This window comes from Dysidea avara, chromosome 11 (assembly GCF_963678975.1).
Source record: "Dysidea avara chromosome 11, odDysAvar1.4, whole genome shotgun sequence".
Lineage (NCBI taxonomy): Eukaryota > Metazoa > Porifera > Demospongiae > Dictyoceratida > Dysideidae > Dysidea > Dysidea avara.
In genome coordinates, this window is record NC_089282.1 from 1334188 (window position 1) to 1351777 (window position 17590).

At 38.4% G+C, this 17590-nt stretch overlaps 1 protein-coding gene across 1 annotated transcript; it reads left to right on the forward strand.

Moving 5' to 3' along the window:
* The first annotated feature begins 683 nt into the window (after nucleotides 1–683).
* LOC136237548 (proprotein convertase subtilisin/kexin type 7-like) lies at nucleotides 684–16479 on the forward strand. The gene is made up of 17 exons (XM_066027732.1): nucleotides 684–1139; nucleotides 2859–2955; nucleotides 3591–3628; nucleotides 5759–5835; nucleotides 5891–5967; nucleotides 6020–6110; nucleotides 10872–10926; nucleotides 10974–11112; nucleotides 12148–12248; nucleotides 12299–12417; nucleotides 12892–13054; nucleotides 13101–13200; nucleotides 13243–13390; nucleotides 13440–13534; nucleotides 13593–13683; nucleotides 15569–15695; nucleotides 16081–16479. Exons 1-17 carry the CDS (start codon nucleotides 738–740, stop codon nucleotides 16375–16377), a joined length of 2217 nt encoding a protein of 738 aa, XP_065883804.1. The 5' UTR covers nucleotides 684–737; the 3' UTR covers nucleotides 16378–16479.
* The last annotated feature ends 1111 nt before the right edge of the window (nucleotides 16480–17590 follow it).

The following is a 17590-nucleotide window of genomic DNA, read 5'->3' on the forward strand; positions in this document are numbered from 1 at the left end:
TTCAGAGAATTTGTTGTGATGTTCACTTTATCATGACTGGGTAGACTGTTAAAACCTGAAAACCACATAGTTGTAATGACAAAGAAAAGAACAGGATGACTGAGATGATGTTATTTCCTCTTTAGATAAGTTGCCCATACATCTCCCACATGACCAAGCCTTTACACTTTATGTCATCCAGAACTGAATAAGCATGCACTGGTCATGTCTCAGTGATGTAGTTAGTATACATAGCAACCTAATAAGGTGTCTATAGGATGACATGATAATTGCACATACAGACATGGCTAAACATTTCATGCAAGATTTCTTCACATCAAATCAGCTGAACAATTTGTTTACAATGGTACAAGTCAAAACTGTTACAAACATAATATTAATGGTGCTAGTCTTTTTTTTTTTCTTTTCTTTTTTTATTCTTGACCAGTGTTTTCAATGGTGAGGATGTGTGCGTTTCCATTCATCTGCTTCTCGTCTCTCCTTCGGCTTCCAGTATAGTTCGTCTATTGTTGCTAACACCAAGAAGGCGGCAAGACCCCAACCAAACCCGTAAAATGATCTTCTCAAATGCGCCTTGTTAGAAAACTCCGGACTATTTCTCCATGCTTCTAACCTCGCCCATGGGTCCTTCCTCTGCACCGCCGGAGCGTTTTTAAACAGCACCATTCCAAATAACACCCACCCCAACGTATTCTATATTTTTGGTGCAGCGAGCTGTAAATAGTTCTGTAGATGCGATGATAATACGGAACCTATTCGCAGTATTTGTAGTGACATTATTAACGTGTACAGTGTACAAAGATGTTTCTAGTAAGTTGGTAGGCCAGCATACAGGAATATGGGCTGTAAAATTCAAATACTCGTCAAGCAAGACTTATCAACAAATGGCAGAGGAATTCGCCCACCAGCATGGCCTAGCTAACAGGGGCGTAGTAGGGGTGCTAAGAGACACTTATGAATTTGCATTACCAGATAATGAAGTTGTTTTGTTGCACAACAGAGAAGTTATGGACCAATATAAGCTCCGATTGTCAAGGGAAAGTGGTCATGTTGCATGGAGTGAGTACCAGAGACCTCTGAGAAGGGTGCCCAGAGGAGTGACATTTAACGATCCAAAGTACGGCAGACAGTGGCATCTGGTATGTAGTGTGACTATAGCTAATCACTTAGTTTACTTCAAAGAAGCACCCACATTGCATATTTCAAAATTGCAGTTTATTGCCTGGGTCACATTACATAAAAATAAAATACCTGCTATTGTATGTGTTTGATGAATTTGTGTACATGCTTACAATGTATTGTATGTTTATGTAGTACTTATGCACACTATCACATAACGTGTTAAAAACTACATATATGTAACAACATGCACACTTGTATTAAAATACACAGCATATGCAGAGTACACTTTCCAAATCAGAAATTTTGTTTATGTAATAGTAATACAACCCATACCTTGGTATGTATTCATGCTGTGATATTTTCTCTAATACCATATCAGCTTTAACAAATCTCATATTGCATACTGCCCAGCTCTGACGACTTCGTTTTTTTTTTATGCTCAGTTATGTGTGAGTCTCCTTGAGGATGGTCATTTCTTTCATTACTTGATTTGTCATTTAAAGTCCATCCAAAAGTTGTAAGATCACGTTGTGAATACTCTTGTAGACAAGCTTTTTGTCATCTAAATGACCTCACACAACAAATCAAGTAATGTGTGTGTGTGTGTGTGTGTGTGTGTGTGTGTGTGTGTGTGTGTGTGTGTGTGTGTGTGTGTGTGTGTGTGTGTGTGTGTGTGTGTGTGTGTGTGTGTGTGTGTGTGTGTGTGTGTGTGTGTGTGTGTGTGTGTGTGTGTGTGTGTGTGTGTGTGTGTGTGTGTGTGTGTGTGTGTGTGTGTGTGTGTGTGTGTGTGTGTGTTCCCCTGGAAGGAGCTTCCCCAGGAGGTTTTTCTGCACTGGTTCTTAGATACCTGAGTAGTGTGCAGGCTTACCCTGTTCTAATAGGCATGATCATTTATACAATAACTGAACCTTTTGCTTTGTGTGTGTACATGTGTGTCCACTTTTGTGTGTGAGTGTGTGTCATATGTGTCCACAATGATCCTACAGCTGGTGATATAACTATATCATGACACAGACTGTCACGCATGTTATGGGCTACAGGTGATGAATGCTGTTATATACCGATTACTTGGCTTCATGCAACACTGATACACTGCTACGAGCATTGTAACATACACATAGTATGAATATCATGTCCACTTAGTGTCATCTCAGGCCTTGTGGAATGCCACTATGTAATGTCAACACAAAAATTTGCCCACCACAAATGGTGGTGTGTTGGCTATACAGACCATTGAGTGGGCATTTTCTGAAATGATGTCATAAATGTAAAAATGGTACTAGACTACCTGTAGGGATTTCATGTAGGATGTTTGCTTGAAGCAGCAATTGACCCATCAAACAGAAATGGAAGGCATGGGAAGTTTCCTGTGTGTACATGCTTAATGGGCAGGGTGGAAGTGCATTGAAACATTGAAATTAAGGTCACTGTCATAATTCAGACAGACACTTGGTTAAGGTCCCAAAGTATCTGAACTAACCTGGAGAATCCATATCGATATATTTTTTCTTCATCTTAAAAATGAGCAACCACCACTACAAGCAATATCACTCTGTTTGGGACCAGTGAAATATGGGCAGTGGTTATTTCATGTACTAAGTGATACATTGGAACCTTAACTAAGTGTCTGGATTATGTAGGTGACCCTACTGAGAAATGATGTCATGCTAATTATATTTACAAGCCTACATCACACCCACACAGTGTTACATCATCTTGTTTACAATGCCCTGTAGCACAACAGATATGAGCCACTTCATGACCTAAACCTCACAACTGTTTGGAATTACAACATATCTGGTCTGGGGACTTCTGTGTGTGTTTTGGACGATGGTAAGTCACTAATTATTGTAGAGTGTATGTTAGAGACCATGGATCATTTTTGCTGCAATAAAGAGTTTTCCTCGGACCTGTTGTGGCCAAAATCTTTGCACTTATCAGAGTGTTTTTTTTTTCTATTGTGTCGTGATTTTGCAGAATTCTTTAAGAGAGGTTCCAAGTGCTGTATATAGTGAGCCTGTTATGATTTACTATAGGACCATGTAATATGTGTACCTTGACTTCGGTAGTGTCCTGATCATCAAGGTGTCCTTAACTAAGTGTCTGGATTATGTTGTGTCCACATTAACTGGTTCCGGTCTTTCATATGGTTTTACATTTGGGACTAGCTATTTCTTTAGACATTCTATGAGTCCACTGTGTGAAATATATTATGCTGACATTGTTTGTCTGGTAATATTTCCATAGACACTGTAACCTTTGACCTTAACATATGCAAATTTCCTAATATGGAAAAGTTTAAAAGCATTTTAAAAGGAAAAGAGTAAACAGTTTTAATAGGCATTAGGTAAAGATCTTTGTCAGTGCTCAACCTATCTGAGTACAATGTTGACTGAGGCTGTAGAATCCCTGGGTTAAATGTTAAGGTGTGTTTTAAGAAAGGCTCTCCTTTATTTCTTTGTTTACAGGAGTGGAGCAGCTGAACCCAGACCTGTTGGATAATTTTGTGAGTCAATTGTTTGTCACACAGTAAAGGGTACATAGGACCATATGTTTTTTGTGCCTCTAGGGCCTCTGGTGTCACTATTACCATGGCTCCCGTAAGCCTATTAGTATTACAGGTAATGACTTTGTTTGCTATCAAATACCTCCTACAAAACAGGCAGCCTTCTCAGTAATTTTTTATGCTGCTGTGAAATCCCCTCAATGCTTTGTCCTTTGTACACAAAACCTGCTGCACTTGCAGAGCTCAAAACAACAGCCTGACATCTGTCAATGCACACCCAGCAGCGCCCAAATTAAAATGGGTTTGGCATCGATCAAATTAAGCTTTTCAAAGTATTGGACATGTGAATAACATTGCTCTGGGAAAAGTTTGTGGAAAGTCCCACACTGGAAGTTGGTGACACATCATCATTCATTCCATGATCTCAAAGAAAATGTCACATTAGATGTATATCACATGTGTCCCAAAGCTTCTCAACGCAACACATACCAGCCTTAACAACACCTGCACCCTTACAAAAATTTAGTCCTGGTACAGGCATGGAATTAGTCATTTTTGTATGTTAGCAGGCCTGCAACCTGCTCTATTGTGTACAACAGGCCTGTGTTGTATTTTATACAGGCCTGTATTATATAAACCCCTGTGAAATAGTCAAAATCTGTGGCAGGCCTGTAAAGATTCACTCATTTTGAGGTTTAGATGTAAAACAGGCCTGTAAACACTGCTGCATTTCAAATCCCACAATGAATAGTTTACCTGTTTGTAAGATTATAAATATAAAATGAAACCTTTACTATAATAGGAAGATGGAGAGGCAAGTTAGTCAGTATGGTATATTGTAAAACTGCTCTTACACTGCAGGGAATCTGGAAATCAACTAAGTGCAGGAGCTAAGCCACCGACTAGGTACTGTAATACAGTAACCAGTAGCAACAGTGGTCACCATAGCAATAAATTACATGAATGTTCCAGGCCTGTTGTACAATTTTTTTCTTTCAGGACACCCTGGTCCTTGACTGTGACAGGCCTGTAAATTGAAACTACATACCTACCACAATACTATTACCATCCTGCAGCAATCCTGCCAGACAGGCCTGCCCCAGGAATGGTACAACAGTGTAATCTAGAATACAGTGCTGTGACAGGCTAGTGACATTATAACATTGACAGGTTTGCAGAAGGCTGATAACAGGCAATAATTTTTATAAGGGTGGTGCCATATTTGTAGTACTACAATCACACATCAAAGGGTTATCAACCTCCTCTGATAGTCCTAATAACTTTTGACTATGTGCATATCTTTGGCCGTCAAGACTACACCAATTGATGTGACATTTTACCAGACATTGTGACCCATCTCTGGCCAACCAAATTTCTACAAAGAAGTTTTTACATTGATATTTATTACAAGTTATCGTCATGCAAAGGTTGTATTTCATACAGTGGAACCTCTCTCTATTACGGACATTTTGGGACCCAGAATTTTTTGGCCATTTTTTGCTGTAATATAGCGGTTTTCCACTTTCAGATATAAAAACATGTATTGACTAGACCAAAATTTTGTTCTTATTATGGAGGTTTTTTCTATTGTGGATCCTTAATTCGAGGAGTTTGTTAAGAGAGGTTCCACTGTATAGATTGCTTGCTCACCAACCAGCAGGGCTCGATATAGTGGGTGCATGGCTGTCAGATAACAAAAAATTATCTTTGGCGTCCACACTGCTAGTTAACTTAAAATTGCCAGTCTGTTTTCCACCCCACTTTAAATTTCAAGAGCCTGTATGTTTAAGTGTGTTAGCTTAAGTGGGAGGTAAAACACTGCTACACTGCAGTACAGTGAAGTCAAGGGATAATGTTTCAAAAATCACATGTTGTGTGTGTGTGTATTGCAGATGTAGACAAGAGGTAAAATTCATTGGTAAATTTGCTTTTTAAAGCAGTTTGAATTAGTACATGTGTCTTGGGGGCTTCATTGGTTCTCCCACAATTGATAAGGCAATGAATCCAGTAACCCTGTCTCACTGATGTGTTCCTTGTGCTCTCAACTGTATTTATAGCATTTTAATAAGTGCGGGAGGATTTGTGCATCTGTTTTTTAAATGGTTGATATTTGTGGTGTTCTTTTATTAGAACAAAGATGGTAGCTATGACTTTACTGATAATGATGATGACCCATCTCCTGATCCTAACAACTCTCATGGCACAAAGTATGCTGTGGAGTTTGTTGTAGTATGTGTGTGTGTGACATTGTGTTGTAAACAGGTGTGCTGGATTAATAGCCGCAGTGGCTAACAATGGGGTGTGTGGAGTGGGTGTAGCCTATGGTGCACATATATCAGGTGAACTCTCTGAATTGTGTAACTATGGTAACAAAATAATTGTCTACTGCAGGAATACGCATGTTGGATGGTGTAGTTACAGACATCAAAGAAGCAAAATCATTTGGTTACAGAGTACACCACAACGACATCTACAGCTGCAGGTGGGCACTTAAATATGATATGATTTTCCTTAATCATTGTCTCATGAAGAAGCCGCTTGTGGCTATTATAGGGTCACTACCATGGCTTCCACTTCCCTCTCTTATAAGTTTTGAACTGAAAAACACCTCAGAGTTTGGTTTCTATGTGAATAAGAACCCATACAATATGGCTTACACCCTGCTTGATAGGTAGTTTGTCCTAACATTGACGCTAACTGGAGAGCATACACAGATGGCGAAGCCTGTATGAGGAATCATAGGAGCTCAACAGAAGATTGCTTATCTTCTGTTGAAGATTGCTTATCTTCTGTTGAAGATTGCTTATCTTCTGTTGAAGATTGCTTATCTTCTGTTGCAGATTGCTTATCTTCTGTTGAAGATTGCTCAACAGAAGATTGCTTATCGAAGCTTATCAATAGTACTGTATAGTAGGGACGTTGAAGGTGTGGGTGTAGCCCATGATATAATATAACCCAAAATCCTGCCTCGATTTTTCCTCACATATTGGTTGGGTAAAGTTAAGCCCAAAAGTGTCTTCAGATCAACCCGAAATGCAAGAATTTTTTTTTAAATTGTTCAACATAATCATCTACTGCCTGATGCCTTCAGTCAAGTGTAGTGGAAAACTGGCTACAGTTACAGCCCTAATTCTTTCTCAGAAACGTTTCTAGCTCGCTTAAGAAAAACCTTTGGTATATTGATAAATATACAATGAGTGCACTATTGTGTTACCTTTTGTCCTTGGCCATCGGTCAAGGTTCTCCGCTGATAGTGTTAATAGACTACATTAGGGCTTCTATCTACGGGTGTACATTGCATCAAACTATTTGAATACATGTGGTGTTGCACCAAACTATTTGAACACATGTGGCTCAGTGGTTTTCATAGTTGGCAGTTGATACTGTGTAATAAAAAACTTTGGCGGTAAAATAGTTTGGCGAAAATCCACTATTGCAAATTGGTGAAGAAAACTTTGGCGAATGGCGCTTCACCTGAAATTTTTTATAATCTATGATAGAATGTAGCTACCACGTACTATATATATGACAACTTGCAATGGAAACAACTGCCGCACCCCTTAATTGGCAAGTCTTAATCACTTGCATGTAGCGATGTTGCATTCAAGTGGTAGCTATCATACAACTGGCAAAGTTGCTTGTGTTTCTAAATGCTGAGCTAAACGCATTTCTTTGCTGTGACCAACACAATGTTTTATAGGTACGTAAATCCAACCATAGATAACTACAGTTTAGCAATTTATATAGTGGTGCAGATGTGTTGTGCTAGTTGATTGCTTGCATAATTTAGTGCTGTGATTAACTCTATAATAATATTGTGACTGGTTTCCAGGGTATTTAGTGGTCATGAGCTTACAAAAAAAAGCTAACAGAAGCAGCGATAGTGTAGCTAGCTACAAGCTTTAATTCGAAAACATGTTCAATCTTCTCTGCTGATCGCATGACTTGTTTTAACACTGTGACAATTTTGAAACGACATATAACTCAAGCCCACAATGATTCCACCTACATAGCAATATATATATAACGCTTGCATTTTCTAAGTCGATTAGGAACCACACCCTTGGCTCTTCGTGTTTTAGAAACCACGAAGAGCCTCAGTCCCAACCTATACTAAGAAAACATTAGGAATTTTAAATTAGAGTTTTATAGTGTTGCAATAAAAAGTACTGAAACAAGCTGGATCGGAGTAGTATGTAATGTCCAAATAAACAATAAAAAGTGAATATTCCTACTGTGCATCTTATACTTGTTATACATGCACACATGCCTGGCCTCAAATGATTTGTGGATTAAAAAATTCAGTTTTAGCTTTCATTAAACAGCTCTACAAATAGATAAGGTTACCGCAATCAAGGAAGCAGAACGCTTCAGAACACTTCAGAAATTGAAACATAAAATCTGTTGATCTACACATACATGATAAAACGGAGATCTTGCAATAGTGTCCTGGTTATCAATTTCCAGGTCAGTTTGTACTAAAGAATATTTTGGGACCTTAACTAAGTGTCTGGATTATGCAGGTCTTCTAAAAGAACACAGAGCCTGTTAATGCGGTCACTTGAGGACACCTACATAATCCAGACACTTAGTTAAGGTCCCAAAGTATCCCTTAGTACATGAACTGACCTGGAAAATCAGGACACCTTGATAATCAGAACACCTTGATAATCAGGACATCTTGATAATCAGGACACAGTACATTATTGGTTGGTCTGTATTACACAATACAGCTGTACCATTCCATCATCCCAATTATACTGCTCGCTATGAATATTGTAATTATTGGAGGAGACAAAAGTTTGTAGTTTGGTTGAAGGTTAAAGGTTTACATTCTCCTAGTTTAACAAACTGGTATTAACCACACAGAAATTTGTTTTTATACCGAATAACAATTTTCACCAAACATTTGTCCGCCTTTTGTGTAGTGTTTCCATGGTTACCAAGAGACCCGAGGGGGCCCAGTGCAAACTGGGGCCGTAATGCTGTACACTATGATGTAAGAAGACTGGGAATCCCCAATCTTGGAAGGGTCCAGCCCCACTGGCTCCCTTGTGGACGGTCCTAAGTAAGCCTTTCTACGGTATCCAGTAACCTCAATGTGAATACTCACTACACTGATAGCCCAGAGAGCAAACTTTTGTGATTTGTGTGATTCAAAACAAGTTGCAAAAATAGAACTTTATAGCAGGTTTTTGTTATCACCTTATAAGCACGGTATAACCATTAGCCAAACTAGAACATTCAACGTTTGTACATGTATATTTCCTGAGTTAGGCAATATTGTGAAAGCCTGATTTGTGATTTGTATTATCAGGCCTACACCCTACAGTGTTTATGTTGTGATTTAGATTATAGTACATTTTGGGTGTAGCGTTTATTTACGCCCACATTACATTAGAAAACTTGTAACTTATTTTTCTCAATCATAACTATTAGTGTTTTACTACAAGAGATATCTGTGTCACTTGTTTTTAAGAATTACAGTATATAATGCTTTGTCACCCAACACAAAACAAAGGTAACATTACTGAATGGTCCACATGATGTCACATAACCTGTTTAACTATTAGATTCAGTTGCTATGCAGTCAGTGGTTTTCTATATGCACTGTTGCCTAGGTACATGCAATAGAATGTGCTTGTCACCTTTGAAGCAATTGATGTTTTAAGTGCGTTTTAAAGTACTTGTTTTTAAAGTGCTTAATTGAGGTGATTAAAATGTTCACATTCTTTAAGAGTTTGTTTTTAATTTAATATGAAACGTATTTGTGTTCAGAGTTTGTCAGACATTCATGCGTGTGGGTTGCCTCTGTTGCTTATCAAAACAAGCGGCCCAGTGTGGCAGTGTTTACTTATCAGCTATTATTTAATGCTCTGTGCTTGCTTAAAGTATTTCACATTATCCAAATTCACTATAAAAGCAGTCACCCCTCCTAGTTGTACTTTGAATGTGTGTACACTAATACAAATGGGACCATTGACAAGTGTCATTATTATCAAAGTGTCTACATTTCAGGGTGTCCTTTTTGATGTGGTTATAGTAGGCTGAGATACACACATGTTGTTGCCAGGAACTTCTGTAGATAATATGTGTGGTATGTGTAGTTGTTAGCAGGAGAAGTCACTTGGGGTTGCTATTTGGGATTCTAGTGGCCATACTTTGAATTGTCAAAAAATGACTATTCTAGTATCAATTTCCTATAAACAGAACTCATCATTTCCTGTAATAAAGCCACACTTCCTGTAGACATTTCCTGTGTCAAAAAATCCCGTTTCCTAATTAAGAATTCTACTTCCTGTGTTGTCTGCTGCTGTATGCAATGCAAACACTAGAGATGTCCAGTAGTTTTTACTGTAGTATTTATGGATTTTTAACTCTCTAGTTTTAACAATCGAATACTCAGCTACCTGTAGTCTTACCCATGTGACATGTTTTGATTAGTCCATAAGTAGTTTTCAACCTTTTAGATTGACATACACTGTATTCCGTGACCTTCATGATTTCGTTTCTTGATGACAGAATGCATCTTGTGAGCTGGTGAAATGAATCATGTGATCTTAATGAGTACTCACTACTCAGTACAATGAAGCTTCTTTAGCAGCCACCTCATTAATAAGACCACCTCATTATAGTGATCATGTCAAGTAGGTCCCAAATTCATGACCTCATTAATTGTGGCTTTACTGATAAGGTTTCACCTCCTAGAATTTGGAAGCCATGTTGTGTGGTGATGCAAGAGTCTTTATCTAATTTGTACTGCAAGAAATGGTGTCTACTATTTATTATTCCCATGAATGCAGTCACCATATATCCTGTCGGCATGGAAACCAGAGGAGGTTGTCATCCAAATTCCATTGCCTTGAAGAAAAAATTCAAACCCAATACCCCAGTTAGCATTCTAATGCGTGAATTGATAGATCCATATCATGTGTTCCAGAACCTTCACAAACCTTTCAACCAACCCAACACAATATATGGCTTTAAAAGCAAGTACTACATTATCCATACTTGTTGTGAATGTGACAAAGTGTTCCCAATGATACCAGCCAGTACACATATTGTAGGTTGTGATATGTTATCGTATAAATGCAGTGAAGCTTCTCTTAACAACTTTTCCAAATTAAGGACATAATAATAATAATAGAAAAGCCAAGAAACTCTGGGGGGGGGGGGGGGGGGGGGGTGCTTTGTCATGACAACTGATGATGTAATAACATGTAATTGATGATGTCATCCATAGCTGGGGTCCAGAAGATGATGGCAAGGTAGCTGATGGTCCTGGAACACTGGCACAGGTTTATTACTACCATTGTAAACAACTGTCACTGAGTGAAATTGTTAGAATATACTGCAAACTGCTGTCAAGGAAGGTCGTCATGGATACGGGAACATATTTGTGGTAGCTTCAGGCAATGGTGGTACCCATGACGATGACTGTAACTATGATGGATATGCTAATTCTCCTTACACTGTCACAATTGGTAAGTGTTGTAATATCTGAATATAGTCTCACCAGCCCCCAACTGTGGGTTATCGTTTTTCAGTACAGTTAATTTGATCTATTCTGGTTGCCTTTGAGCCAAAACTTCCTGACTTTATTAAGTACGTAGGTGGCTGCATTAGATAGGTTACTATATTTGAGCTTGCTATGGTATAATACGTGTGACAGATAGCAATGAAATTTATAGACAAATATATTGCTTAATTTGCTACACTTGTACACTGTCGTCATGGGTACCGTGGTTTTCCAATCCGTTGTCAAAAATGAAAATGTGATTTGCACACATGCAATGAAAGTTTAAATAAATCTGTTTGTCAATATTTAGGCACACAAAGTAATCATATGACTTGTCATATTCAGTTAATAACAGATGTTGAATGGTTCATCCTTCAATTATTATCATCTACTATGATGTCTAGAACACATTTTCATCATGTGCATGTTGCTGGTGAGCATGTGTAGAGACAATGGATTGGTAACCAACCCAAAAAAGAATCTGTCTTCATGGATGATAGACATGTTTGAGATATTTCACAATGCTAGTTTATATAGGCATGGTTATACCGGGATTTGTGGCACACTCACTTGGAAGTGTCTGGGGAGTTTGGTTGTTCCACATTCCAGAATCTCCTAATAGCAACAGTTAATAATTTACATTTTGAACTCAGTAGTATAATCAGATTGCAAGTACACAACAATTTTCAAGTAGACCACTTCAATAATCAAATGTGCTTTTATGCTAAGTGATTTGTTTCAAATTTCCCTGACCTTCGACTTGTTCAGCTGGTTAGTTGAGATGATAGTTAGACAACTTTGTAAAAACATATGATTGATGCTTTTCCACAGAGTTTATCATTTGTTTCAGATGAATGGTTGCTCATTTTCTAACTTTGCCAAATTCCTTCCTTCCTTTCACTAAACTTGCCTTCTATGGTATATATTTAGTAGTAAGCCGTAGTGTGGTCTGGTTGCACACAAGACAGGTGTTTTATACTAATGTTATTCTACCGTGTAGGGGCGATTGATGAGCACAATAACTTGCCATATTATGGCGAGCCTTGCTCTGCCATTTTCGCTGTCACCTACTCCAGCGGAGCAGGAAGTGATAGATCCATTGTGAGTGGTGTCATTTGGTTGGCTGGATTTGATGATTGTTTGAACCCCAGACAACTTGTGACATCATTGGTAATCATAACAACAATGGCGGCTGCACTAACACATTCTCTGGTACCTCTGCAGCTGCTCCATTAGCAGCCGGAGTATTAGCACTTGTGCTACAAGTGAGGTGAGCTCTGCTCTATCATACTGTAGACATGTTAGAACTGCAGTACTAAAGTGGGTATCCGTACATATTTCATGTAACCCAATTTCAGACGGTTACGGGCTATCTTCATAGATCCGTGAGAAAAGATAGAGATACAAGCTAAAGGATTGCTGGCAACCAGTTATTTTTATATAATATATGTTGCTTTAACAACCAGTAGTTGTTGTGTTGCTTGGAAATGTGAGAAGAAACAAAACCAGTTGAAAGCCCCAGTACCCTTAAGTCTCTTGATTTGGCTATTAATGTAGTAACTCACTCACTACAGTAATTTTCTGTACGGTTGCATCAAGTTTCATTTCTCGTATGGGAACCATGAATTTTGCCTAAATATTGCATCTAGTACCTTAAAACAAAACGTAGTAAATGGATACTCTCTATTACACTGTATCCAGACCTGACTTTAACAGCCTCAGTTACACGATGTATACCCAACAGGCCATGTGCTACTTGGAGGGATATACAACATCTGATAGTCTACACATCTGTCAAGGTGGATGCTAGAGGAGCCAACTGGGTCAGAAATACAGCAGGATTCCACCACAGTCGAGAGCATGGCTTTGGTCGATTGGATGCTTTCAGAATTGTCATGGCTGCAAAGGTATACTCTAGGATACTGTTTGGAAATTGTTGGATACTCTCAGTAGGTGTGGCCACTGATACCACCTTTAATTGTATGGAAGTCACATGAGCAATCTGCCAAGGAGATCCCCCACCGTTATACTTATTTAAAGTCCAATTTGACTGGTAAGTAGTTGAGATTATGATTGTGGTTTACATGTGTTATAGTTACGGGAATTCCCAAGAAAATGATGTCATTAGAACACGTTCAGGTCTGGGTTAATTTAGAGCACTCGTGTAGAGGTGTGCTTCAATTTGAATTGGTGTCCCCTGGCAACACAAGGGCACTGCTAGCCCAGCCCAGGAGCCATGACTGGTGAGCTCATTTCTCTAACATTTGATTGTGGAACTGAGTATTGTTCCAGCTCTGGTGAGGGATTAGATTGGACGTTTTCCACTGTCATGTTTTGGGGTGAGGCACAGATTGATGGTACCTGGAGTCTGATTGTGAGAGACTCTAGTAAGAATTCTTATTCCACTAGTTCACATGATGTTGGCATGTTTTGTAATGCTCACAGAATCCCACTTATCTGCTGGTACACTGTTGTCATGGAAACTTCATTTATGGGGCACATCAATCTATAGTGATGACATCATTACAAGACAAAGGTATTGTACTGTAATATATAAAGAACATGGTCACACACGCACTGTGCTCTGTTGGCTTAGAGCTGTTTGCAAGTTCTAAATTACGCGCTGGAACCTGTCTTAGAGACCACCATATAGAAAATCTTTTTTTTTTTAAATAGCCAACTTTAACATTAGAAATTTTGAGATAACGGTTGTAAACAATTCGAGTCAGCATAACTTACCAAGGATAGCAAGCACGCATATGAAATTTACACAAGATAGCATCAATCTGTTAACCTTTAGTCCACTTCCAGTACTTGTAGCTGCTTGTAGAGTTTCCCGCCAAATAAGATAGGAAATCTGAGCAGTTGGACAAGCAAAGTAGTATCATGAGTGCTCATGCACAAAGGGGTGAGGGGTGGTGGGGTGGGCAAGAGTTAGACTTTAAAAATGGAGGCTTGAAGTCCAGACACAAGATTACAGTGCTGTGCTGGCTTCTTAGTGGCTGATATGCAATAGAAAAAAATGTTTGCCAACTTTACCAGACCATCCACCAGTAATCCACTGATTCCCTTCACAAACCACCATTCAAGCTCTCCATACCACCCTGAAAAGGCGTCTAACATCAAGGATATATCCTTTTATTTTTGTACTTTGATATCAATTTTATATCTAATATATTACTTTCAAAATTTCAGTGAAAGCTTAGTTCTTTGAGATACAGAAACAGTTGGGGTTGTAATTGCTAATGCATGACATGCATGATCAATTATCCCAATACAGTGCCATGTAGATGACTCACTAGAACTTTTGAGTGATTTGAGGACAGCTTAGACTAAGTAGAATAGTGGCTATATTCTATACCGAATACTCTACTAGAGTATTGCGATGACTGTTCTATTAGAGTATATTGTGATGACTGCTCTATTAGAGTATCTTGATCTTTTTACAAATTCAAGTAACTGAAAAGTGGTCCGGCCAATGCTGGACCGGCCGGACTGTGGACTCTGGATGTGATTTGGATCAGTTTTATAAAATCTGGTCTCATTTATGCACTAATCCACCTGTCACCTGGCTATTAAGGCCAGAAATCTTGTAACTGACTAGACAGGTTCCACGATGTCATTTGCCAAATGCTATCTAAGAGCAATGTGCTTAACAAGGCCATCCATTTCACTTTTTGCTGTTGTAGTTGTTATCAAGAATTTTGTGATCTCAGTGTAAAGTTCATCCTTGTCAATTTCACTGTTTGGCTCAGCATACTTTAGCACATTTACACAATATCTTTTCAATTAGTTATCATTTATATCTTATTTTATCCAGCAGAACTTCTGGCACCCTGACACCTTGATAATCAGGATACCCCATTTGTATTAGTGTACACACATTTAGACCACTGAAATCAGGACACCTCACTAATAAGGACACCTTGATAGTCAGGACACTCGTCCATTTGTAGTAGTATATGCACAATCACACATTTTAGACCCCTGAAATTTGGACACCTTCATGATCAGGACACTTGTCCATCCATGGTGTCATTGTACTATGAAATTACAACACTTAAGGATGTTTCCAATATTTCTTTGCAGAATGTGAGGAATTTTACTTAAACCACTAACATTTCCTAATCCTTATAGTACCTGTTAGCTATTACTAGTACTTGGTTTCTTGCTCATGTGAGATGTAGCCTATTCTTTGCATTCTTTGAGTAGTGCATTGTGTCCTTATAGTTGTAGTGAAAGCCTCGTTACTAGGGACTCTTTGGGGGATTAAAACATGTGGTATGAGTTTGGGGCCTACTTGACTTGGTCACAACAAGATGATCTTGTTAAAATGTGAAGCTTCACCCATCTCCAATGCTAGGGTTGTACTCAAACAGTTGTATATATTCCACATGGATTTCTGTAATTATATCTTACAGGTTAATAGAGAGTGCAGTCAGCCTGGGAGTTAGTGACAGTAGCTGGTTGCAGTGTCCCCCTACCCCGTCAGGATCTGACGATGACATTCTTTACAAAGAGAGCCCCACCCACTCAGTTATTCTGCAGGTAAGAAATAATTGAGCAGGTGGCTACATTAGGCGGTGTACTAAAATACAGTTAATAAACCACCAGACCTGAACACAGATCAGAATACCACACATAGCTACATTCTGTGTACAAGTTGAGCTGACCCTGAGAAACACAGCTAAGAAAGAAAAATGAATCTTTTTCTCAAGAGAAATAACATTTCAAGCAGTACTACAAATGAGCCAACTTCCAAGAACTTAGTGTAATTCCATCCTTGATTTACTAACTGTTTTTGCTCAACATGTACACATTATATGTACAAGAATTTCAAGAATTTCATCAATCACTTGAAAATGTCAGGAATGTTTTTGTTGTTGAATAATTTATAGCATAGCAATAATCATGTGTGTATTTTCCATTACAGTACATTATAGTGTTGTTGATTATCATTGCCGTGGTATGGTTGGGTGACATTGTGATACGTTATGTGTACCATAAGAGTCGTCTGTTGATCTGTTCATCAAAAATACCTGCTGTACAGTATCGTCGTGAGAATGGAGAAGAAATGGTATCTCTGTTGGATGAAGAAAATGATGTAACTGTAACAGAGAACATGGAACATGACAACAGTGTGGTTGCCATGGTGGACACACAGAGACCTGAAGCTATTGATGAGGTCCTGATAATAGCACAAGCAGAAGAGACTATTGAAAATGACTAACCCAACCTCTGCCTATTCCAAAACTTCTTTTTCAATTTTTTTATTCATTTCATTCATTCTGTACTTCATGAATTAAAATTGTTATTCTACTATTTACTGTGATATGTGAAAACATCAAAAAAAAATTTTGTGGGAGTTTAGGTCTTGTCTGTTTTTTTTTTTTTGTTTTTTTTTGTTTTTTTTTTTTTGGGGGGGGGGGGGGAGTAATTAGATTAGGCGTACTGCTCACATGTACTGCTGCTTATATCCTTATGAGGTCACTACCAGTTACCCTGGACAATAGCCTCCAGTGTCTCTGGCTAAAGTGGATGACTTGATAGCAAAAATCTTAATTGATCGTAGTACTCTTGTTGTGCTTCTTCAGACAGTCAGTTAATCCACTGAGTTGTGTGTCCTACCTGGCAATGTGATGTAAGGTTCAGTTTTATTGATAGCAACAAAAGAGTTGAACACAACTAACCAATGACAAGCACAGATAACATCACATGGTAACTGAGAACTTATTTGTCCTGCCTTTAAGGACAAAAAAGCATTTCAGAATAACATTACAAATGTATAATACACAGCTTAGAGAAATTCTGTACATATTTCATTGGAGGGCACCTCCTGGCTTGAGTGCAGGTATATATCCAGTGTTTGAGAGAGACAGATACTGTACAAAGGTAAGAACATTTTATCTTCTCACTAAGGACCTGTGGAGAAAGGTAAGCCTGTTACAAGAGTGAGAAACATGTAACTAAAATTGTGTGAATTGCAGAATAAAATCCCAAACCAGGTATTACCCTTCAGTCTTCACAAGTTCACACAGGTCCTTAGTGAAGACTGGTCTATTGAGAAGACTCGCCATATACCAGTTTTCGGCACAAAGTTCACATAGACATTATCCTTAACCAGTTTTGATAGAGTGCTGGTATATTGTGAGTGTTGTATGTATTAAGCCATTAAAGTAGCCGTACATGTTGTTGTATAACATTAGCAGTGTTGACCGTTTTACACAGTATAATACACCAACAGTTCAACTATAAACTTAATTGAGTGTTCTTTGACTATCATGTTGGACATGATATACTGGTGGTGTTCTACACTGTTTTCTGAATATCTCTATCTGATTCTTTGTTCAGTCTACAGACTCTACCTAATGTGCTAATACAACGAATTAGATGATCTGAACGTTCTATTAGAGTATATATGGTTCTGTTTTAGTAGAGGATGT

Coding starts and splice junctions, on each gene's coding strand:
- LOC136237548 (XM_066027732.1), top strand. CDS start 738: ATGATAATACGGAACCTATTCGCAGTATTTGTAGTGACATTATTAACG. Junction 1,140..2,858: donor ACGGCAGACAGTGGCATCTG/GTATGTAGTGTG, acceptor AATGCCCTGTAG/CACAACAGATATGAGCCACT. Junction 13,055..13,100: donor GAATTGTCATGGCTGCAAAG/GTATACTCTAGG, acceptor TACTCTCAGTAG/GTGTGGCCACTGATACCACC.